The sequence below is a fragment of the Tachysurus fulvidraco genome, chromosome 7 (genome assembly GCF_022655615.1).
Source record: "Tachysurus fulvidraco isolate hzauxx_2018 chromosome 7, HZAU_PFXX_2.0, whole genome shotgun sequence".
Lineage (NCBI taxonomy): Eukaryota > Metazoa > Chordata > Actinopteri > Siluriformes > Bagridae > Tachysurus > Tachysurus fulvidraco.
In genome coordinates, this window is record NC_062524.1 from 22,725,277 (window position 1) to 22,752,054 (window position 26,778).

General features: G+C 41.0%; 2 protein-coding genes across 4 annotated transcripts in view; both read right to left on the reverse strand.

Moving 5' to 3' along the window:
- Positions 1-1,764: 1,764 nt before the first annotated feature.
- Positions 1,765-3,806, reverse strand: LOC113635531 (alpha-2C adrenergic receptor-like). Its single transcript, XM_027135028.2, has one exon. The coding sequence runs from the start codon at positions 3,512-3,514 to the stop codon at positions 2,183-2,185; it is 1,332 nt and encodes a 443-aa protein (XP_026990829.1). The 5' UTR covers positions 3,515-3,806; the 3' UTR covers positions 1,765-2,182.
- Positions 3,807-20,606: 16,800 nt separating this feature from the next.
- LOC113635547 (protein Dok-7-like) overlaps positions 20,607-26,778 on the reverse strand; it is a 30,498-nt gene continuing 24,326 nt past the window's right edge. For 2 of the 3 annotated variants that reach the window (XM_027135036.2, XM_047816336.1), the window contains exon 13: positions 20,607-22,331. In XM_027135036.2, the coding sequence (XP_026990837.2) occupies positions 22,192-22,331 (140 nt within the window). In that variant the 3' untranslated portion in view covers positions 20,607-22,191. The remainder of the gene's footprint in view (positions 22,332-26,778) is intronic. The other variant, XM_047816337.1, reaches the window with a different exon arrangement.

Genomic DNA, 26,778 nt, shown 5'->3' on the forward strand with positions numbered 1-26,778 from the left:
TGAGATGCAAGTGACAAACTGGTGGATTGGTATATTAGTATAGTATATGTTCTGTTACGGATGAATAGTTTAATGTACTGTAAAGGCACAAAGGTGATGACAAGTGAGTTGTACGCTGCTTAGTAGAATCTTTTATTTTTCTTCATAATCACTAATTTATTTACTAGATTAATCGCGTTGACATGTCAGTCTATTAGCCGGAAGAGAATGAAAATTTTCTTGAAATAACGCTTATGCTCAAACTCACAAGCATGGCAAACAGAAAATGTAATATCTGGCCACTCAATTTTAATGAGCTACATTTAGCCCTTAAATGGGCAGGTCACCTTATACATTTATTCCACTATTGCTAGTAACCTCAGGCAGTTTTTATATCAATTATATATTCAATTGCATCATCCAGATTTCATAGACATGCCTCAGCTGATACAGAGAAATATGTTCCTGACTTTGTGTGTGTGTACAATAGATAGATAGATCAAGGTGTTGGACTACTGATCAGAAGGTCATGAGTTTGAATCCCAGGTCCACCATCTTGTCACTGCTGGGCCCCTGAGCAAGGCCCTTAGCCCCCAATTGCTCAGTTGTATAAATTAAAATAAAAGTCAACCTGGATAAGGATGTCTTCTAAATGCCTGTAATGTATTATGTATGTATGAATGTAATACACTCCTTAAGGTGAACATGGTTTTGTATTTAACTCTGTATCCTCCTTTTCAATTTCGGCATGCTCCAGCATATAAATGCCTTAAAAATATATCTTCAACTTTCTTTTCCCAGTGGCATTTTCTCCTTTTTCTATTGCTTATATAATGTTATAGAAGCAAGACGGCGCCTACCGTCCTTACATTTTTATGAAATATGTTCTACTTCATTCCTTTATACTTTCATAGTCCTGAACAGAATACCAACTTTACAAGGACAGGCTTTATCTGCTCTGCACTGCTAGTAATGTTCAAATATTACACACAAGCACTTTATATTACAGTATAGCTCCAGTGTAAAAGAAGTATGTCTGCTGCTGCTGATAGATTGCATTAAATGTAGGTAGAAAATTGCACCAAAATAAATAAATAAATAAATAAATAAATAAATAAATAAATAAATAAATAAATAAAATCATTATAGATGCTATGATGTGGTACGTGTATTTTTTAGCAGGCCTGTTAATACTTAATTAAGTAGTTTATTCAAACCTTAAGAAACACAGATTAGCAACCAGTATTTTTATTCTTTAGACAATCTTGTTTCAAACTGTAGCAGTTCTCAATGTGCATTGCATTTAATATTAGCTTTAATGATGTCATTATTTATATCCTACAACATTATGCTCTTTTACACGTCCTTACCAGTATGTTGTCATGGCCATGCTACAAAGTGGGTTATTTTTCAGACCTGTGCTTTCGACCACTTTGCATCTGCTTATAAATTTTAATACCACTTGAAGAATAATTAATGGTCTGCCAAGCCTCAATGCTTTAACCTGATTGGATGACATTTACATACATCCTGATTCGTTTTTGTGGAGAAAAAAATTCAAAATGTGATCATTTGTACTGTGTATAATGTTCTTTCCATAATTATCTCGGACCATGATGGTCCTAACAATGACCTTTTGCTTTGCAAACTTTGCTTCAAATGTCCCTTTTATATAGTCATGGCTTTTGAGGTAATGAGTAACACATGACTAAGCAAATGTCAAACCACGAGAGAGAGAGAGAGAGAGAGAGAGAGAGAGAGAGAGAGAGAGAGAGAGAGAGAGAGAGAGGGGAAACGATTAAGGCAGGGAAAGACGGGTTTTATCTTCTTTAAAGGCAATACAGAGCCACAAAAAGGTTCCTACACTTTTTATTGAATACATCATAATTAGAACTTGCATAAAAAATAAATACATCTGAAAATTTACAACTAGCCATGAAGACACACTCTTATGCTGCTGCTTGGCTTCTTCTGTGACAGTAAACAGCAGCTCACCTCTAATTCTTTGTCTGACTTGTTTCTCACTCACATTTTTCAGCTCTCCCTTTCAAATATAATACCTCTCCATTATCAGAGAACATGAAAGAATTACAACATTCAGACTCCAGAAAGCATCCATAAAATTTTTTTGATGGTCGCCATTTCTGTGAAATCAATTCTTTCGAGCTTATAGAGCGTAGCGTGATCTGCAGTTTGCAAAGTTTTAGAAGGACTTTTTCCAGGGTGAGCAAAGTATCTTGTGGAAAGCCCTTCTGAAGTCCTGGTTGAAGATGGTGTAGATGACAGGGTTAAGTGAGCTGTTGCAGTAACCAATCCAGAAGAAGAACTTAAAGAGGAGGTCAGGAATGTGGCACGCCTGGCGGCATATGCCATACAAGCTGTAGCTGAAGAAGAATGGGAACCAGCAGAGCACAAAGACACCCATCACCACAGTTAGCACAAAGGTGAAGCGCTTTTCACGCACCTGAGACGCCCTTCTCCTCCTTATGCTGCCACCACTGCTGTTCTTCCTTCGTCCACTAGACATCCTCCGAGATGAAAACAAATCTTGTGTCTTGCTGCTGGCACGGGATGCCCGCCTGCTTGTCTCTGATGCCAAAGATGGCAATGATGACCCACGTTTTGAGCCTTCGTGGCTTCTGCTTGGTGTTGTATCTTTTTCCTTCCAGCTTTTGGCCTCCAAAGTTGAGGTGGGTTCTGGCTCAGCCTGGATTGATGGCCGTGGATCAACATTTATGCCTGGTGTCCCCGGACAGTGCCCGTTCTCTCTCTCTCCGTTCATCCTCACCACTGAAGTGGCGATGCTGATGCCGTTGTCAGTGTCTAGACTTGGCTTTTTCTCGGAAGAGGTCCTTGTTCTTGTCTTGGCCACCCTGTAAATGCGCACATAGACAAGGATCATGATGATGCACGGCAAGAAGAAGGATGCAGAACTGGAGGCTAAAATGTACCATGTATCGTCATTGAGTTGGCACTGTGGAAGCTGCCCTGTGCCCTCAGCTAACCCATTGTCCATCATAGAGAAGAGTGGCGGTGAAGATATGAGGGCGGAGATGATCCACACGGCCAGTATGGCAGCCTTGATGCGACTAGGTGTGCGCTTCAGGTTGTATTGAACAGCACTCGTGACTGACCAATATCGGTCCAAGCTGATGGCGCACAGGTGTCCGATGGAGGCGGTGCAGAAGAGCACGTCAAGCGCCAGGTACGCACCGCACCACGCACGCCCAAAGTGCCAGTATCCCATCAGCTCGTTGGCGAGCGAAAAAGGCATGACGAGCGCCGCCACCAGGATGTCCGCCGCAGCCAGAGACACCAGGAACAGATTTTGCGGCGCACGAAGCGCGCGGCTCGTTAATACTGCGAGCATCACCAGGGCATTTCCCACCACCGTGAACACGATGAGGAAGGCGACGAGCGCCGCGAGTCCCGCCGCTGCTGTCCGCGAGTAGCGCGTTTCCGACTCCCACGAGGAGTTTGCGTATGAGGACGTGTAGGAGACCGCCGGCGCGTTCACGCCACCCGGTGCCTCCATGCCGCTGCGCGCAGAATTACTATCTTTTTATTATTCAGCCTTTATCCTCTACATGTCCACATAAGACATCATAAAGTACAACAAGCAACTCGCAGAGTTTAAAACCCGTGCGTCATTGCACATATTTAAAATAACGCATGGTTAAAAAACGCAAACGCAGGACACAGCAAAATAAACCAAAGTTTAAAATATGCAAAATCCCATATCACAAAAATCAGAAGTGTATCATAGTGAAAATGTACAGTAGTCTTGTTCCATGCAGTCGCATCTCTGTTCTCTCCTCAGCTCTCTGTTCCATCTCCAAAGCGCCTCTGAGCGCAAATACAGGGTTGCCAGTTTGGACGGAAGAACTGCGCAGTTAGACTGATTTTGACCACACTTTCAGATTTTTTAAAAACATTTTTCCCGTGTTAAAACAACTTAAGGTGTAACTAAATTATATTGTAAATATATAATATTATATTATAATATAATATTATATCCAAATCAACTCATTTTACTCATAACACTTATAAACAACATGCAATATCTCAGCTGTTTACTATTTTAACTAATTAGTATTTTATTGGATCACTTATGCTAATGTTTATACTCTTTATATATTTGTTTGTTTGTTTGTTTGTTTAACCATTTTATGTGCCATAAGGTCTGACACTTAATTTTGTTGAACAGAAATGACATTAAATAATCTATCTATCTATTTAACCTCTGGTTATACGGTGTGTGTCAAATGTGCTTGCAAGGGTGAAAAATATTAGAGGTGGTTTGTCATTATTTGTGATAAAAAATTCAACATGGTTGACAACACTCCTGTGGATAAAACAGTCAAGACAGAATACGAATGTCTTTTATGTTTTTTATTGTGTAGTGATGTCGCTTGATGTCAACTTGGAAATGACTTATACTTCTTATAATAAAACCCTTCAAATATTCATGCATGGTAAATGTATGTGAAATAAAGCTTGGCCTGCAGTCTGTAACCCAAATTGTTCTAGTCATTTTCTTATGCACCTTCTGTTGAAAGTAGGACAGATTGATAATTATATTCTTAAAAAAAACATTGGAATAAACAAGACAGGAAAAGTAGGACTTTAAAGGACACTTTCTCCTTAAAATGGTTTGTCTGATTCCACAACATCCATATTTGCAAAATTGCTGACTATAATTGAGGACCATTTGTGTTTATTACCCATGTTCTGGGAAAGAAAATGCAGATCATTCAGAACTTTGGATCCAACCTGGCAACCTGATGTTCAGACAACTACAATTAACTAACATTAGAAATGATTCAGGAGGTTAAAAACAAAAACTTTTCTGAATAGTCTTTATTGTTTAAAATCCTTCTGATTAAAAATCTATCCTTCTAAAATCTTTAAAATCCTTCTGATTAACTTTTTAGAATATAAATGAAGTATAGATCACACACAGTCTAAAAGGGTGTGGTTTAAGACGATGCTTTTAGTATAAAAAATGCAAAAAAAATGTTTATTAATTATTTGTGCTAGTTGAGATAAAAACGTACACTCCCAGGCTCATGTTTCCATGCTCATAGCAGGCAGCGGTCTAACTTGTGAGAGAATATGAGAATAACCTGAAATAATTGTGTGTTTTTGTACATGCACTACACTAGTTGTATATGATACTATCACATTTCCAGTTAAAGAGTTAATTAATATATGACCTCTCTCTCTCTCTCTCTCTCTCTCTCTCTCTCTCTCTCTCTCTCTGTGTGTGTGTGTGTGTGTGTGTGTGTGTGTGTGTGTGTGTGTGTGTGTGTGTGTGTGTGTGTGTGTGTGTGTGTGTAATTGTGCAAAGTAGACATGACAGGAAGAGAGAGTACTGACCTTTTGGGAATTTAAACAGCACCTTTTAGTCCAAAGCATCACACCAAACACCAGCACCTTGAAATGTTAATATGCACTCTGATGTCTTGCAGGAATCACAGCAATAACTTCCAGGTGCTGATGTGGAAATAGAAAAATTTAATTAGTAAAACAAAACCAGCCTTTGGAGCAAGAAAGCAAAGAAGCATGCAGCAGTGCTTGTGGGACACCTATTGAGTTATTGTTACATAACATCGTTATAGTGGTTTTCACACAGCCAAGGCTAAAACTGTTTTACAGACCTGATACTATGAGACATATTTTTTGTTTAGCCTCCAGGATGCAGCACAGACAAGGTGGCAGAGGCAAACATATTATCTGAACCATAACAGGCAAGAACTTAAAAAATTTATACCTTTTGAATCTTAAAACCTTTGAGGCTGTCCCAGCCCATTCAGCTGATCCTGACAGGTATAGGTGCGACAGGTAAAGAAGGAATGCCCACATATTGAGGCTGACAGAGTCAACAGCTTTTCCCTGGGACTATTGTGAAATAGAGGCACACCTACTTCTGTCAGGATTTAGCCCGGATTTTACCACGTGTTTTTTTGTTTTGCCCTACCCTTGTCTAATCCCTTCACGCCTCAGCACACCTGTTCCTTATGTGTCTAATTGTCTTCCTTATTAATTTTGTTGGTGATGTGTTTTTATGTTTAGTAAATCGTGTTTTTAGCTATCCTTGCATTTGGGTCTGAATTTTATCACAAAGACACCTGAACTGACAGTCAACAGACCATGCTTCCTTAACTGAGACTTTACTGAAAGATTCGGTGGCGACTTTACTGAAAATAACAGACACAAAGGCAATTTCTCATTAACTGACAGTCACAGACAGAGCCCATGCCCCTATTACTTGTACTGACAGTGACAGAAACCACATTTCTTTAACTGACACTGTCATAGACAGACTTTTATCGAAATAACAGACACAGAGGCCACGCCTCTGAAGGTCACACCCATTTCCTGGTACTGTCATGGACAGAAACCATGTCTCCCTCCCTGGCACTGCCACTGACAGATGACATGCGCTCTATCCTGGACATGACAAATCCATCAAAGCAATGCCTTCCTAAATAAGGTTTACAGGTACAGTGGTCATGCTTGCGTGTCCAAGTACAAACAGCCTATTAAATCTAAAATGCAAAAATGATCATATAACTACTCATGGAATTGTTCAACGACATGCTCATGTAACATCTGCATAGATTTTGTATTTACACCCACCGCTTATGTGACCCTGACTAGAATAAAGAGGTTATTGACGATTAATGATGTTTTTTGGATGACTGAGAAAAATATTATAACTAAGAAAACTTACTGCTGAAAGCATATAACGGAGGTCAGAGGAGGTCGAGGTTGACTATCAAACACACAAAACAGAAACAGACAGCTGCTAAACTGTATGAATTTGGTTAATAACTGAACAATTAGCCTAATCTTAATCGGATTAAAAAAAGGTTCTGCCTATTTAACAAAGAGTTTAAAATCACTGATATGGTATAGCTTTCTGTAAGAAGTGTGCTGCTGAAGTCAGGCTGCTGTTGTAGGAAACATACGGTATATCACGGGGTGCTGATAAAACAAATTATAGCACATGGTCATAACAGCATGTTGCATTATGTTGTATGCCTTTAATGGCCATTGATTGCTCATTTGATTAGTTGACTCTTTTAGCCAAATATACATTTTAATAAGGAAAAAATAATATCTGTTTGATTCGTAAATCAGATGTAATTTACTATAATAACTAACTGGTGATGAATTAGTTGTCTTAATGAACAAAGGGATAAACATTTTATTATCAGACCAACGCCTTGACAGTATGAGTGGAACACACACACACACACACACACACACACACACACACACACACACACACACACACACACACACACACACACACACACACACACACACACACACACACTTAAATCTCTGGAACAATTACTACTACACTCCGCTTTGAATATCACTCCAATAGAAGACCATTATTATTATCATAATTACACAGCACTGTAGTGGTAGTAATTATCTCTAATAAGGTTTTTTTAAAAACCAAATAGAAAACTTGAATGCTTTTAAAGGCGATCAGACGTCTTGTGTGAGACTTTTGCTCTATTGTATTTCTGTCATCAGTAACTTGATTCAAGATGTCAATGAATAAAGTATTATGTGAAGCTAAGATGCACCTCTTAGGTGTCTAATAATGAAGTGAATAAGCAGCATATATAAGTGTGTACTGCATCTTATGGTCATTTTACGGATCAAGCAATTTTAGTGTGATAAACCTAATCATAATGTGTTTGTGTGTTCTCTCTCTCGCTCTTACACACACACACACACACACACACACACACACACACACACACACACACACACACACACACACACACACACACACACACACACACACACACACACACACACACACAGTGAATGCTAAATAAAACATAAGAGCATGAGAAATCCCAAAGTCAGAAAAGTTTGGTGTTTTTGCTTTTTTTTTTTAAAGAAAGATGGAAAGAAAGTGTGAGATTTTTCTAACATGATCTTATTTTACTCTCTATGTGAGACAGTAGATCACAGTGAAGGCTGCTGGCGCCAGTATTACTCCTTTATGTGGAGGAAAATCATAGAAACTAGAGGTTGATTGCAGTTCCGTCACTAACTAATCTTCAATCATAACAAGCTGATACTCTGATGCTTGTAACAGCTCATAGAAAAATTCAGATGGTTGTAGAAGACCAGATTTTCAGCTGTCTAATGAGTAATAGTGTCAGGGAAGGTGGGTGTATTAACAGATAAAATACAGACACTAGTGCAGGGATAACATAAAAAAAGGGGTTTATTTAGGGGGAAAAATAACAAAGGACCAGAAACACCAGGAAACTTGAAACACAAACCACAGGACCACAGAAACTGGAACACAAACATAAGAACTCAGTAAAAAAACCGGTATAAATACGGGTGACAATCACTGAAGCACAAGGAACATGTGTGCAGAGACGGGAAGGATAAGGAAAGGGTGGGGCTAACACACGTGATAAAAAAACAAAAAAAACAAAACAAAGACACGTGGCAAAAATAAACAAACTGAAACAATGTGTTGTCCCTAGTGTCCAAACGAGAAAAAGTCCAGGCCAATTCCTGACAAAGAGACAGTTAATATAAATAACTATACCTCAGGTGCTGGTTCTATTGTGTGTGATTTTTAAGTGTTTTTTATATTGCTGGAAATGCAAAATTAATTGTAATGAATGAACTGACAGGTCATTATGGCAAAAAAAAAAAAAAAACACCACCACCAACACAGAACTGTAGCTTGATACAGTCACCAAAGCCAAGGGCCTGAGGCAGCATCTTGTCAAGTGACTCATCAGCATGGTGTGTCCATGCTTGCTGGTTCCCTCCTACAGTACTCCCTCATCCAGCGCCTTTATAGTGTGAATATAGATAGATCACAACGTCATCAATCTTCATATTTGTTAGAGACAGCACTCCCTGTGAAAAATCTACACGTGATCCTTTGCTGGTTGGGAGCAACAGAAGTTGGGAACAATAGAAGAAGGTGGAAATTTAATCAATACTATGACTTATGACTTCTAAATGGCACATTATGGGGACAGTATTATAACAAATAACTTGTAGAATAATAGGCCATTGTCACGTGTATACTGTATGTTCAAATACAAATCTAAAACAAAATCCAAACAAAATCAAACGGACAATTTTTAATGGTAAAGGAATATTTCTGTCTTATATTTTATGTAAAAGGTTATTTATATTATAATAATATAATATAATAAGTCCATTATTATTTATAAAGGTTATTTAGTTATATACGAGCTGCCACTAGGCAGCAGCCTGCAAACACAAGCACAGAAGATCAGATGGTAAACAGTTTATTGCTTTACTTCTTTACAGAAGTTATTTACTGTATGTTCATGAATATGAGGAACATAATGCTTAAGCATAACAAATGTGTTTTTGCTCTTCAAAATACAGCCATCTCTCAGTCATGGTCATTTGATCACTAAGAATTTACTAGAAAATCTAGAAAAAATAATTATCCCAATAATATCCATCCATCCATCCATTTTCTACCGCTTATCCGGGGCCGGGTCACGGGGGCAGCAGTCTAAGCAGGGATGCCCAGACTTCCCTCTCCCCAGACACTTCCTCCAGCTCTTCCGGGGGAATACCGAGGCGTTCCCAGGCCAGCCGAGAGACATAGTCCCTAAAGCGTGTCCTAGGTCTTCCCCGGGGCCTCCTCCCGGTTGGACATGCCCGGAACACCTCCCCAGGGAGGTGTCCAGGAGGCATCCGAAACAGATGCCCGAGCCACCTCAGCTGACCCCTCTCAATGTGGAGGAGCAGCGGCTCTACTCTGAGCTCCTCCCGAGTGACTGAGCTCCTCACCCTATCTCTAAGGGTGCGCCCAGCCACTCTGCGGAGGAAACTCATTTCGGCCGCCTGTATCCGGGATCTTGTCCTTTCGGTCATGACCCAAAGCTCATGGCCATAGGTGAGGGTAGGAACGGAGATCGACTGGTAAATAGAGAGCTTCGCCTTGCGGCTCAGCTCTTTCTTCACCACAACAGATCGGTATATCGACCGCATCACTGCAGAAGATACACCGATCCGCCTGTCGACCTCCCGCTCCATCCTTCCCTCACTCGTGAACAGGACCCCAAGATACTTAAACTCCTCCACTTGAGGCAGGAACTCTCCACCAACCTGAAGAGGGCAAGCCACCCTTTTCCGGCTGAGAACCATGGCCTCGGACTTGGAGGTGCTGATTCTCATCCCCGCCGCTTCACACTCGGCTGCAAACCGTCCCAGTGCATGCTGAAGGTCCTGATTTGAAGAATCCAACAGGACAACATCATCTGCAAAAAGCAGAGACGAAATCCTGTGGTCCCCAAACCTGACTCCCTCCGGCCCCCGACTGCGCCTAGAAATCCTGTCCATATAAATAATGAACAGGACCGGTGACAAAGGGCAGCCCTGCCGGAGTCCAACATGCACCGGGAACAAGTCTGACTTACACCCGGCAATGCGAACCAAACTCCTGCTCCGGTCATATAGGGACCGGACAGCCCTTAACAGAGGGCCCCGGACCCTATACTCCCAGAGCACCCCCCACAGGCCATCACGAGGGACACAGTCAAATGCCTTCTCCAGATCCACAAAACACATGTGGACTGGTTGGGCAAACTCCCATGAACCCTCCAGCAACCTAGTGAGGGTATAGAGATGGTCCAGTGTTCCACGACCAGGACGAAACCCGCATTGTTCCTCCTGAATCCAAGGTTCGACTATCGGCCGAATTCTCCTCTCCAGTACCCTGGCATAGACTTTTCCGGGGAGGCTGAGGAGTGTGATCCCCCTATAGTTGGAACACACCCTCCGGTCCCCCTTCTTAAACAGAGGGACCACCACCCCAGTCTGCCAGTCCAGAGGCACTGTCCCCAACCGCCACGCGATGTTGCAGAGGCGTGTCAGCCAAGACAGCCCCACAACATCCAGAGACTTAAGGTACTCAGGGCGGATCTCATCCACCCCGGTGCCTTGCCACTGAGGAGCTTCTCAACTACCTCAGTGACCTCAGCTTGGGGGATCGACGAGTCCACAACCGAGCCCTCCACCTCTGCTTCCTCAATGGAAGACATGTTGGTGGGGTTGAGGAGATCCTCGAAGTACTCCTTCCACCGTCCGAGGATGTCACCAGTTGAAGTCAGCAGATTCCCACTCCCACTGTAAACAGTGTGAGCAGGGCACTGCTTCCCCCTCCTGAGACGCCGGACGGTTTGCCAGAATTTCTTCGAGGCCAACCGATAGTCCTTCTCCATGGCCTCACCGAACTCCTCCCAGACCCGAGTTTTTGCCTCTGCAACCACCCGGGCTGAAGCTCGCTTGGCCCTCCGGTAACTATCAGCTGCCTCCGGAGTCCCCCGAGCCAACCAGGCTCGATAGGACTCCTTCTTCAGCTTGACGGCATCCCTTACTTCCGGGGTCCACCACCGGGTTCGGGGATTGCCACCACGACAGGCACCGGAGGCCTTACGGCCACAGCTCCGTGCGGCTGCATCAACAATGGAGGTGGAGAACATGGTCCACTCGGACTCAATGTCTCCAACCTCCTTCGGGATCTGGTTGAAGCTCTGCCGGAGGTGAGAGTTGAAGATCTCTCTGACAGGAGACTCTGCCAAACGTTCCCAACGGACCCTCACAGTACGTTTGGGTCTGCCAAGTCTGTCCAACTTCCTCCCCTGCCATCGGACCCAACTCACCACCAGGCGGTGATCAGTTGACAGCTCCGCCCCTCTCTTTACCCGAGTGTACAAGACATACGGCCGGAGGTCAGATGAAACAACCACAAAGTCGATCATCGACTTCCGACCTAGGGTGTCCTGGTGCCATGTGTACTGATGGACACCCTTATGCTTGAACATGGTGTTTGTTATGGATAAACTGTGACTAGCACAGAAGTCCAATAACAGAACACCACTCGGGTTCAGTTCGGGGGGGCCGTTCCTCCCAATCACGCCCCTCCAGGTGTCACTGTCGCTGCCCACGTGAGCGTTGAAGTCCCCCAGTAGAACGACAGAGTCCCCAGTCGGGGCACTTTCTAGCACCCCTTCCAGAGACGCCAAGAAGGTCGGGTACTCTACACTGCCATTTGGCCCATAAGCACAAATAACAGTGAGAGACCTCTCCCCGACCCGAAGGCGCAGGGAAACGACCCTCTCGTTCACCGGGGTGAACTCCAACACATGGCTGCTGAGCTGGGGGGCTATGAGCAAGCCCACACCAGCCCGCCGCCTCTCACCGCGGGCAACTCCAGAGTAGTAGAGAGTCCAGCCTCTCTCGAGGAGTTGGGTTCCAGAGCCCAAGCTGTGCGTGGAGGCAAGCCCAACTATCTCTAGTCGGTATCTCTCAACCTCCCGCACCAGCTCAGGCTCCTTCCCCCCCAGCGAGGTGACATTCCATGTCCCTAGAGTCAGATTCCGTGTCCGGAGATTGGGTCGCCGAGGCTCCCGCCTTCGACTGCCACCCAATCCACATTGCACCAGCCCCTTACGGTTTCTCCTGCAGGTGGTGGGCCCACAGGAGATCGGCCCCACGTCGCTCCTTCGGGCTGTGCCCGGCCGGGCCCTGTGGGGTAAGACCCGGCCACCAGGCGCTCACATGCGAGCCCCAACCCCGGCCTGGCTCCAGGGTGGGGCCCCGGTTGCGCCATACCGGGCGACGTCACGGACCTTGTTATTATTTTCTTCATAAAGGGTTTTTGAACCGGTCTTTGTCTGGCCTGTCACCTAGGACCTGTTTGCCTTGGGAGACCCTACCAGGGGCAGAAAGCCCCAGACAACATAGCTCCTAGGATCATTCAGGCACGCAAACCCCTCCACCACAATAAGGTGGCGGTTCAAGGAGGGGTCCCAATAATAACAGCAAATCAAAATGAATTCATTAAAAAATATATTCTAATAAATGATTTTTAGTAGAGAAAATGTTTCAGTAATTGTTCTGTTACACAAAAAATCAGTGCAAAACTATATAGTTGTAAAATAATGATGAGTGTGTATGTATTTTGCAGATGTGCTATTCCCTAGTCAAGCCAAAATACTCGTTCATGAGAGGCAACAACACTGAGAACAACAAATTTTATCTCTGACTCATGGTTGCATTTTGTTTAATTAAACCTCCAGCAGGATGCCTATGTTGTCGTCTACACGAAAAGCTAACAACAGGAGTTCTGTAATGGGTATATTTTGGGTTTTGAACTAAATGTTTTGAAGCTATATGTCTGTACATCTCCTGTCCATATCTAGCTATGCATTAGATTCATTAGATTAGTGATGTTCCAGCTTGTTCCAGCTTGAGAATAAATTAGCTGCTTTGTTCATCAGTCTCACTGCGGTTTACTGATTTGTGACTCTGGAAATGAACAGTACAGAACAGTACAGGAAAAAGAGGGAGGGAGGGGTGAGAGAGAGAGAGAGAGAGAGAGAGAGAGAGAGAGAGAGAGAGAGAGAGAGAGAGAGAGAGAGAGAGAGAGAGAGAGGTACAAATAAAATCCACAGGAATATCTCTCATGTGTTCAGCAACTACTGACATCCAAGCATTCTAGAGGAAAACAGCAATAAGATGATCGAAATTCACTACAAATCTGTAAAAGTATAATATAATACTATAATATTATTCGTTCCAGTAGATCTTTAATCTCTTAATCAGTACTCCAAATGCATTTTTCATTCCAGAACAAACATTATATAATATACACAAAGAAAAACTCAATACAAAACCAGGCCGAATGTAAAGGCACAGCTTCATTCAGTGAATAAATGTCACATAAATAAATGATAAGACTGATGCAGCGAGCCTATGCTAAGGTCAAGCACATTATGGTTTCTTCTCCTAACTATCCATTAGCAAAGTAAATGCTATCATTTTCTTTAACGAGACTGCTAATGATAGTAGTCACTTAGAAGTGGGCTTCAGTATAAGTGAAGCCTGTGAGACCAAAATACTTTTTGTTTACGTAGTAGGCCGAAGACAGTGTAAGTGTCTTGTTATCGACTATTTGTACTCAGTTAACTATCCATGTGGGTTTCTTCCCAAAAAGATTGTAAATACTATATTCATTCATCTATCCATTCATTTATCTATATTCTGTAATGCTTAACCTGCACAGGGTCACTTGAAGCCTGGATTCTATCCCTGGGGATTAAGGGCACAAGAAAGCGGACAACCTGGATAGAATGCCAGTCTGTCACAGGTCACAATCACACAAACTCACCAATCAACTTCCAATGCATGTTTTTGGCCTGGGCAAAACAGAGTACCCAGAAGTACTCCACACACATAGGATTGAGGTACAAATTGAACTATAGAGATTTTTAGAGAAATTTATCTATAGAGGGTCTAGGAAAATGTGTAAAATAATGATACATAATAAATGAAAGGCAAAATAAATCAGTTAATGGTCATTGCTTTTAGACAATCACAATTGACTGAACATAAATTGATATCTTTTACTGGAATTGTGGTGGAATCCTTAAATCAATTGAAAGTGACATTGTATATGATACAGTATAATTATGCTTATAGGTTTGCTCTTAATTCTTTGTGTGCATTTGTTTAAACTATAAAAATGTCCCATGAAGCGCTGACAATTTGCTATAAATAATGATCTGCTAACGTATAACCATGTAACATAATTGTCATTGGATTATTTTAGCTTAGATTAGTAAACTGTAGCCTCAGATTTCTGGATGAGGATGTGGTCGATGTGGTCTTCTGTCCATTTGTGGTTATAAAGACTGGTTATTTGAGTTACTGTTGCCTTCCTGCACGCTTGAAGTCTGACCATTCTCTTCTGTTCTCCCCCTATTCTGATTATTTATGTAACGTTAAAGTGAGGATGCAGGAATACATTTACTGGCGTTAATAAAGTGGGCAGGTTATAACCATAAGTTATTAAGGTCTTGAGGATGAATGGGCTGAAGGTGGAGAGAGTTATCAGAAACAGCCCTGACAACCCATTTATTATTCTGCATATTATTAAGCAGTCATTACATTTGACAACTGGGAGAGAAATAGCATAGTGAGTGAGAAAGGAATAATGAATGTTATAAGAGATTGGATAGAGAGAATTTATGAGAACAAGCACTATGTGTGAGAGAGAGACAGAAGTGAGAGACAGACTGAGCAGGTTTAAATGAGATCTCGGACATCCAGGATTAAATTCAAGGTCTTTGTGTTTTACCTTATGTACCTCTATGTTCCAGTTCTCCTTCTGAGACCTTTTTAATGAATGCGTTAGCATTGCTTTAATATATATAGACATGAAGAACAGACTATTCCACAGTAATTGGCTCTGTCACAAAGATTAGCAAAAAAAACTATGCCACTAATTTGGAATGATTTCAAAGTTCAATTGTGTTACATTTTAACCTAACATGAACACTGATCGAGTTTCATCTTAACTTAAGTTACACTCTAAATGCCTAAGACAATAGTATACTGTTGTAGAAGAGTAATTAATTAAATTTGCACTATCTGGTGTCCCTCTGAATAAGAAAAGGTTACCTTTTGACTCTTCCTCGCAATACTTCTACATGATGTTGTTTCAGCAAGGTTTTTCTTGACAATGTCACCTCTGGCTTGCTCACCGCGTAGATACCTGGCTGTTGCAGGTGATAGCTTAACCCACGCTCTAGAGAACTGTGAGTGGCCTTTGCCAGCACACAAGGAACTTAACGTTAGTTCAGTCAGGACCACTTGAGCCAAAATAAAGACAATTCTTTGACATATATTTATTTTTTATTTGCAAGCTTATACAAATTACATTTTGGCGGTGTGGCTCAGTTCTGAATTCCCCATCCTTTTCATGAGCTCCATGAAAGCTAGTCAGGGAACAGCAGCAGCTTTTGGGAAAAATCGCCCATTTAACTGGGAAAGCAGCAAGACAAAATCCCCCCATTTAGAACAAAGCCTGCATCAGTGACAACAGAATGACACTGATTAAGTTAAACACAAAGTTTCAAGGAGGAGCTAGGGGAGGAGGTGGGTAGCAGCAATGCTGAGGAAACAGCCAAGCAGACAGACTGAAAAATGCATTTAAATAGAGTGCCCTGTTTGAAAGGGACCAATTGCGTGCTTAGAAATCAGATCAGCTGATGGGCGGGGTTAGAAAATTTGACATCAGCTGATAGCCGAACTTGACTATGTGGCCTTCCTGGACTGACGCTGAACGCTATATCTCTAAGGAGCAGCACTTTGTTGCCAGTGTTGTACTTCTTGGGTTGGGAAGGCCGATTACAGATCCGCTGCAGGTTTGCTGGTTTCATTTTTGTTGTTTCCAGATGAACTTTGACAATGGACATAAGTTTATCAATACACTCTTGCATTTCTTGTACATACTCAACCAAGGAGCGATATGAAGATGGTTGCTCCTCCAAGGCTTTTCGCGCCATATCCAGCATTCCTCGAGTACGGCAAAGAGGATGTAAGGCAGGAGGAGGTCCCATTTGCTCCCATCCTTGTGTATCTCTCTGATTAAACTTACGAGTATATCATGAGTACTCTACCAGTATATCACAGGGCTGGCTGCATTGCTGTGTGGTAATAGATGAGTCCATTATGTACTAAGAGGTAGGTGGCTAGAAAGTTCATTGTGGGGTTCACCTTTTCTCTTTCTATCTCCTGCACCTGGCCACAACAGTGTTTAAGGTGGCCGAACTCTTTGTGCTCCAAGCCAAAACTCCCTTCTCCCGAAACCTGATGAAACACAGAAGAGACAGTGATAGCGATATTGGGAGTTAAGAGGTTACAAGGAGTGGGACTCCAGATCTTTACCTGTGCAGCGGGGATCTTGTGGATGTTACCATGGACACACGATACTGATGGAGTCCCTGCGGGGTTTTCTGTGTCGCCCAGCACTGAGGGCCATGCTAAGGTCACCATGCTTCTGGAGTCAAGGAGGGCTATCACTAAGCGTCCGTTAACTTGACATGTAGCTGTTAGGTGATTTGTGGTTATGTGGCTCAGTGAGCTTGGGCTTTTACTGCCTTTTACTCCTCGCAGGTATTGCACACAGGAAGCAATCTATTAACTTGTTCTACGACTTCATCTGTGGAGACTATCAGAACAGAGCATGATGCCCATTTGAGGATTCATCCCAGGCTGGCAACTCCAGCAGTGATACTCTGCAGCAGCACTGACAGAAGAACAGCCACAGCAAATTGAATTTCATTTTTCAGTATTTGATAATTACTTGCTTCATCAGTGGTGAGAGCATAGATTGTTGAGCCTCCCCAGAGAGAAATGGTTCACACTGTGAGGGCAGAATACTGAGACACAGGAGACATTCGATAAAAGTTTATTTCCAAGAATAAATTCTGTGGAGGGTGTATCCTGCCCTGATGCACGATGACGCCTGAGATAGGCACTGGCTCCCCGTGACCCGAGGTAGTTCGGATAAGCGGTAGAAAATGAGTGAGAGAGTGATTCTGTGGAGGAAAAGCACTGGAAGATCTTTATCTGTCTGGAAGACCAATTGGCTGCAGAGGTTGGCACACTTCAGCGGCTACTCTCCACAGCCAGGTGCCCCTCTACTTTCCTAAACACTGGCACTGTACTTTTACATCAGTGGTAGCGTGATGGTGCTCTGCCATCCTCCTGGAAATAAATATACATCTATATCTGTATATAAATATCTGTAAACCTGACAGCATTCGTTGTTAAAAGCTCTATATAAGTAAAATATAGTTATGTCAGAACACCCATGAAAGGTGTTAGGTAATGTTATCCTTTGTTATAGCAGCTATAATCAGTTATTCCTTTATCAGTCTCTCAGATTTCTCTGATTTATGTTCCTTCATTGGAGACCCCTTCTAAAAAAACTTTAAAACTAACTATAAAACAATTCCATATTTGAAGGAGTTATTATTATTATTATTATTATTATTATTATTATTATTATTATTATTATTATATACAGAGCTTATAGAAAACAAATCAACACCTGACCAATCAGTGAGAATTCAATTAGCTGTGGTATAATCAGATATAATCTAAAGTCTAATCAACTTCCATGCTAATATTGTTCTGTTTCTGGCTACAGTTAGATTAATAAAGGTGGGTGAGAGTTAACTACTAAGTTAACTACTGAGAGTTAACTAAGAGTTAACTACATTAGCTACACTTTGTACTATATAAAGCACGGCTTTCACTCCATCTCCGATTTCGCCCATGAATGATACAGCCTCTAGGCATAAATGGAAAAGCACACGTGAAAATTTGAAAACTGTATATATGTGATTAGGGGCATGGTGGCTTAGTGGTTAGCACGTTCGCCTCACACCTCCAGGTTTGGGGGTTTGATTCCTGCCTCCGCCTTGTGTGTGTGGAGTTTGCATGTTCTCCCCGTGCCTCGGGGGTTTCCTCCGGGTACTCCGGTTTCTTCCTCCGGTCCAAGGTTGATTGGCATCTCTGGAAAATTGTCCGTGGTGTGTCAGTGTGTGTGTGCCCTGCGATGGGTTGGCACTCCGTCCAGGGTGTATCCTGCCTTGATGCTCGATGGCGCCTGAGATAGGCACAGGCTCCCCGTGACCTGAGAAGTTTGGATAAGTGGTAGAAAAAGTACATTTGTGATTACTCACCTTCTCTTCGCATGTAATTGAAGGATGAACTTGGAAAGCAGCAATATGTGTGTGGAACATGTGTTGATCAAGAATCGGCCAGGAACAATAGTTATATATTACACTCTTTGTCTATGTCTCTGTCTCTCTCTCTCTCCCACTCCCGCCCCCACCCACTTTCACTGCCCAGAAATCATTTGGGCTCAGAATGAGAGTGTGGTATTTTGTTCAGTAAAACGTATCAGCATGCGGATTCATCTCCTATTGAAAACACAAATAGGTTACATATGCTCTATGCACTTAAATAGATATTACAGTTTATTTTGTGCTATTTTGTGTTTACTACTGTTCTGCTGCCATGTAATGAGGCAATTCAATGAGGCATAATGAGAAAATCTCTGTAATACATCCACGCTGAATTCAGTTAGACTTTACTTAAGGTACGGTAGATACATTAATATGCAATGTGGGTGAAGATAACATGAACGCAAGCAAAATTGATACACAATCTGGTTAAAATGACTTTTCTACCAGACAGTCAACTTCAGCAGTTTTATAACTGCTGTTTATTGATTTCTTTCTCTTTAGAAATGTACTTTAGATTTAGAAGACAATATTGCAATTTCAGACTAAGTTCACAATACACATGAGGAAACTCAATAGTAACTTGAAAGGGAGATTAGTTTCATCCTATTATGCAATTTATTTATTTTTCCCCACAACAGTATAGTTGGATTATACATTCTAAATTCCCTGTATTTTAAAAAGTTTTGGCATGATGACTTTTTTAGTCACCCACCACCATTTACATCAAAGTCGCTAAGTTAGCTATGAGAACATCAAATGAAACAACCTCCAAAGAGCTCCCCAAACTTTTATAAGTAGAGTTGAATAGAGACATATTCATACCAAACCAGGATATGTAACATCCTAATATCATTGATATTATTAGTAGAAAAATCATTGATATTAAAAATCATTGATATTATTAGTAGTACTTTAGTATTTTTAGTATTATTCATAGTGGTGGTGGTGATGGTGGTCATAGTGCAGTTACCAATGCAATATGCTACAAAACTGAACAACTTGGTGAATCATGCTGTGATTCGTTCCGACTATATTTCTCTACACCCTCGTTTTTGGCTCACTATGTTGTTGCATAATGGTCTTACAATTGTTGGTCAGTTTGTTAAACATTAGCATTCATTTTGGATGAAATTACCTGCTGTATGAATAAATGTGAATGTTGGCTAAATGATTTTCTATGAATTGACTTCACCTTCAATCAAATCAACCTGGCTCATTCAAAACTCAAGCTCATTCCAGTCCACTTTAAATGATCTATCTCATAAGTGTGCCATGTGTCCCGTTTAATATTGGAGCTTTTGATTGATTTAAACTTCTAAGATAAAGATATGAATACACTTCGTAAACAGTGTAATTACCTCTTAGCCTTAATGTTTGTTTCCTCTCCGTCCGAAGAGACATTCTAATAAGAAACTCTTTTGAAGGGTTCCTCCTTCAATTCATAAAATACACAGAACACAATCTGGGAATTATTGCATATGTACATGGACATTTGTACAGCCTACATCCACAATTTATGGCTCATAAACGTTTTTTTTAAATGCTTGACAGGTTATTGTAGCTGATGAAGCTTCATCCGGCATCAGTTAAGGACAATACATGACACCAAAGGTCAGATCAGCAGGCTGTTCTGAACTTTTCAAACCTGCAGTTGCCATGGTGACCCACAATTTCCCGGGGCACACGTGTGAGACCCAATCAGCATATAAATGCTAGCTGTGTGACACTAATGAAAGGAGCAGAGATTGTCCTGAACAAGTCTGGCTTCTTTCTAAACAGACCCTAGGTAATGGAGATGCTTGGAGAACTAAATTGAAGCAAAACTGATATGCAATGTGGATCAATATTTTTTTCTTTAAGCACGCTGTAAAACAATTAAAGCAATCAAACAGCTTATAAAAGCAAACAAATTTAAGATGAAATCCAATCCAGTATACCTAAAGCAGATTAAATTCATCTGAATAATTAATGACTAACCTGTACATACAATCTGAAAACAATTTCCAACAATTTTATTTTGAAGGCCCTAATTTTTATATATTGCATACAGTAGATGTGGCAGTTTCAAAACTGGGACAAGTGCTACATTAAACTGACAAAACAGAAGGAAGATGGTTTCAATTATAACATATACCTGAACGCAATGAATTGAAATCCGAGCCTCATTCTCTCTAATCACTTATATCCACTCTGATATAAAAGATATTTGGAAGAAGGCACAATAATTAATAAGAGGTAATTCCAACTTCTGACTATTTACGTGAGATGTATGTTTGTTAACAAAACAATTTACTGATAGAAACATGATTAAAATATAATTCATGACAAATAATTATCACCAGAAATATTGAACAATGAAGCACAGAAAAGATCTAGAAAAGTAGAAATAAACGTATCACATGACAATATCACGTACTTTGTATAGTAAAAATTGCTTAGACATTTTCAGACTTGTCCTTATATTTGTTGTAATCTCTGCTAACCTCATGAGTGTGAGACCCAAACAGCTGTTTAATAAAAAATACAGATATTATTGTAAATGCATCTTGCTCCTCTCCAAAGGACTAAAGGTCCACAGAAAATAAGGGTAAAAAAATAAACACTACCAGTCCACAGAATTTAGCCAATTATCAGTTTTAATTGTGCTATAAAACAATAGTATAAAGCCAATAAAAGGAGAGAAGAAAGATACAATATTCAAAGCTGATTAAATTAGTCTGAATATTTAATAATGCCCAAAATTGTATATGCACAATTACCCTTCATTCAAAAGAAAATACATGACCAATGTTCATAGCCATAAATACAAAAATAAGGAATAAAATCGCAGCACTGGCACTTGTGAGCGTTATTAAAAATGTTGTTGCTATTTTCATGTCCAGGAAAATAGCAAAAAAAGAAGGCTGAAGTTAACTTTTACGCCTGTTGCCTCATATAGGTCTGTCCTGTTTTTTTGCTTAGTAGAAAATGATTTACCGTGCCGTGTTTGCTGATCTGAGGTGTGGTCAGTGATGTCTGCTACCTGATTAAAGGACAACAGTGTATGTAATTGATTGATGGTGAATTTTAAAGCAAATTATAATAATTGGAGACATGTTGCTGCAGGCAGCAGAGAGTGTGGTGACTCATCTATAATCAGCCATGTTCACACGGTCTGTCCTCACAGCTCTAATGCTCAAATTATCACACTCACACCCACCCACACACACACACCTACACAACAAAACCCACATCATCACAGTCTCATAGCTACACAACACCAGCTAATGAAACTGGACCTTTGGCTACAGTTCAATCAGTTTTTCTTGTATTTATGCCACCAGTTCTGTTTGGTTTAGCTTGGCCTGTGAGTAAGCGGAGCTGAAGCCTTTAACATGGACCTGTATGGTGTCCAAATCTTTAACACGAGGAACAATCTTGGCACTCGTAGCAGTTAAGATTACACTCTCTTTCTGTTCTTGCTGTTGCTTGTCCAACACACTTTTCTCTATTTTTCATATCGTTGTTATCATGGTATAGAGCTATGGCTTCATTATTATTAAGGTGATAAATGATGTCATCACTGTGGTGCCCCTCCTCTTTTCCACTGTTCCAATTTCTGAAGTCCTGCCTCTCGCCCCAGTGCATGCTGGGTGCCCACTCGGTGTGCAGTCTCTGTTGCAGTGATGTCAATTTGTGCATATTTCGTGGTGCCTTTTCCTACATAATAGAAATAAAAATAACATTGTGATTGAAACCACATGACAATTAATTGTGTCATTTATATAGTATAATATATATATATACAAATATGAAAATTATTCACTCACAGACCACACCTCTTTTACTAAGACTCACAGAAACATAGTCCACACCTCTTTCACTAAGACTCACAATCACATACTGTAGTCCACACCTCCTTCACTAAGACTCACAATCACATACTGTAGTCCACACCTCCTTCACTAAGACTCACAGACCACACCTCTTTTACTAAGACTCACAATCACATAGTCCACACCTCTTTCACTAAGACTCACAATCACATAGTCCACATCTCTTTCACTAAGACTCACAATCACATACTGTAGTCCACACCTCCTTCACTAAGACTCACAGACCACACCTCTTTTACTAAGACTCACAATCACATAGTCCACACCTCTTTCACTAAGACTCACAATCACATAGTCCACACCTCTTTTACTAAGACTCACAATCACATAGTCCACACCTCTTTCACTAAGACTCACAATCACATAGTCCACACCTCTTTCACTAAGACTCACAATCACATACTGTAGTCCACACCTCTTTCACTAAGACTCACAATCACATACTGTAGTCCACACCTCCTTCACTAAGACTCACAGACCACACCTCTTTTACTAAGACTCACAGACACATAGTCCACACCTCTTTTACTAAGACTCACAATCACATAGTCCACACCTCTTTCACTAAGACTCACAATCACATACTGTAGTCTGCACCTCTTTCACTAAGACTCACAATCACATACTGTAGTCCACACCTCTTTCACTAAGACTCACAATCACATACTGTAGTCCACACCTCCTTCACTAAGACTCACAGACCACACCTCTTTTACTAAGACTCACAGACACATAGTCCACACCTCTTTTACTAAGACTCACAATCACATAGTCCACACCTCTTTCACTAAGACTCACAATCACATACTGTAGTCTGCACCTCTTTCACTAAGACTCACAATCACATACTGTAGTCCACACCTCTTTCACTAAGACTCACAATCACATACTGTAGTCCACACCTCTTTCACTAAGACTCACAATCACATAGTCCACACCTCTTTTACTAAGACTCACAGAAACATAGTCCACACCTCTTTCACTAAGACTCACAATCACATAGTCCACATCTCTTTCACTAAGACTCACAATCACATACTGTAGTCCACACCTCCTTCACTAAGACTCACAGACCACACCTCTTTTACTAAGACTCACAGACACATAGTCCACACCTCTTTTACTAAGACTCACAATCACATAGTCCACACCTCTTTCACTAAGACTCACAATCACATAGTCCACACCTCTTTTACTAAGACTCACAATCACATACTGTAGTCTGCACCTCTTTCACTAAGACTCACAATCACATACTGTAGTCCACACCTCTTTCACTAAGACTCACAATCACATACTGTAGTCCACACCTCTTTCACTAAGACTCACAATCACATAGTCCACACCTCTTTTACTAAGACTCACAGAAACATAGTCCACACCTCTTTCACTAAGACTCACAATCACATAGTCCACATCTCTTTCACTAAGACTCACAATCACATACTGTAGTCCACACCTCCTTCACTAAGACTCACAGACCACACCTCTTTTACTAAGACTCACAGACACATAGTCCACACTTCTTTTACTAAGACTCACAATCACATAGTCCACACCTCTTTCACTAAGACTCACAATCACATAGTCCACACCTCTTTCACTAAGACTCACAATCACATACTGTAGTCCACACCTCCTTCACTAAGACTCACAGACCACACCTCATTTACTAAGACTCACAGACACATAGTCAACACCTCTTTTACTAAGACTCACAATCACATAGTCCACACCTCTTTCACTTAGACTCACAATCACATAGTCCACACCTCTTTCACTAAGACTCACAATCACATAGTCCACATCTCTTTCACTAAGACTCACAATCACATACTGTAGTCCACACCTCCTTCACTAAGACTCACAGACCACACCTCTTTTACTAAGACTCACAATCACATAGTCCACACCTCTTTCACTAAGACTCACAATCACATAGTCCACACCTCTTTTACTAAGACTCACAATCACATAGTCCTCACCTCTTTCACTAAGACTCACAATCACATAGTCCACACCTCTTTCACTAAGACTCACAATCACATACTGTAGTCCACACCTCCTTCACTAAGACTCACAGACCACACCTCTTTTACTAAGACTCACAGACACATAGTCCACACCTCTTTTACTAAGACTCACAATCACATAGTCCACACCTCTTTCACTAAGACTCACAATCACATACTGTAGTCTGCACCTCTTTCACTAAGACTCACAATCACATACTGTAGTCCACACCTCTTTCACTAAGACTCACAATCACATACTGTAGTCCACACCTCTTTCACTAAGACTCACAATCACATAGTCCACACCTCTTTTACTAAGACTCACAGAAACATAGTCCACACCTCTTTCACTAAGACTCACAATCACATAGTCCACATCTCTTTCACTAAGACTCACAATCACATACTGTAGTCCACACCTCCTTCACTAAGACTCACAGACCACACCTCTTTTACTAAGACTCACAGACACATAGTCCACACCTCTTTTACTAAGACTCACAATCAAATAGTCCACACCTCTTTCACTAAGACTCACAATCACATAGTCCACACCTCTTTTACTAAGACTCACAATCACATACTGTAGTCCACACCTCTTTCACTAAGACTCACAATCACATACTGTAGTCCACACCTCCTTCACTAAGACTCACAGACCACACCTCATTTACTAAGACTCACAGACACATAGTCCACACCTCTTTTACTAAGACTCACAATCACATAGTCCACACCTCTTTCACTTAGACTCACAATCACATAGTCCACACCTCTTTTACTAAGACTCACAATCACATAGTCCACACCTCTTTCACTATTACTACTGAGATTAAAAAGCCCACACCTTTTAACTAAATGTGCTAGACACCATACCCCCTTTTTAATGGAACAGGAATAAATCTTAATGATACCGTTTCTGTATATTAATACTATTTAATTAAAACCTGAAGTGGTAAACCTACAAGACCCGTAGAATTAAATTAACTAAAGATGTGGGGAATATTGTCCTTAAGAGGTTCTGTGTGTCAAAGTTTCTTTTGATTTTGCTCATACTCCTGCTGTATGTAACTTTTCTGGATCCATCACACATTACCCTCTTCCTCAAACAGGACTATTTGTGAAGGACGTGTTAGACCAAACATGAAAAATGAGTCTTGCTTATCACTGTAACAGTAAATGAACCTTTTCTCACATGAGCTAATAATGATCCCTAGTGTTACAGAGGTGTTTTGTACAGCACTGTGCTTCACTCATCTGTTTCACTACTGCTGTCAGCAGCCAAGGCAACAAATATGAGGAATAAGATTACAGATAAATCCATTCGCTTTTGGGGGTAGAAGGAGAGCCCTTGAGAATATGAAGCACTTTTCTATCCTGGTCTAAACCCACTCTGATGCTGTATATAGTAAGCACTTCACACGATTCTATGTAACAAACAGAATGACTTGCATGAGCCAGCATTATGTGTTTATTGATTGTACTGCCCTTTATTCCCATGCATACACGTAGCTGATTTCAACATCATTTTGGGGATCACAAGTGTAATAATGGGCAATTTACAAATCAGCAAAGTGAATAAACATTTTAAGTAGATGACCACTTCCAAATAGGAATATTTTAACAAAAGTAGTCATGTGATTACTGTTTCTGTTCTATAGCAATCCAAGCCCATATAAATAATGTAGGATAGCCTAAATTATGTAGAGTCTGAAATGAAAAACTAAGCAGCTGTAATGATACCCTGCTCCGAAAGAGTCAAGGGTACTTTTAAAAATAATTATTGTCTAGAAATAAAAACAAAAATGTTTGACACTGTAATTTTTTTTACATTCACATTTCTTTTGGGTTGGGTGGTTATGGTAGGTGCTGTCTGTTTGGATAAATATTTCATAGATGCTACATACTTTGACATAAAACACAAAAAGTTCTAGATTTGTAAAGTTCGTCATGAAAAACTTTGATGTTGGCTTTGACAAAGCAAGTATTCGCAAAGGCTGGTGCTTTATGGAGGCGAGTGGGCTTAATGGACAGTGTTACTTTTAGAAGCAAGTGGACAGAAAGCTAGGGTGGCAAAACATTTGGAGTCTATGGGAAAAAAGGCCATTTTGAGACCCAGTACCGGAAGTACTGGTACTCAGATCGCTTAGAAAAGTAATAGCAACAAACTTCAGACCAGGGTATACAACATAAAATTTGGTGCATGTGGCTCGAAAGCCCTAGGAGGAGTTAATCTTGATAAATTTTTGTCTAAGC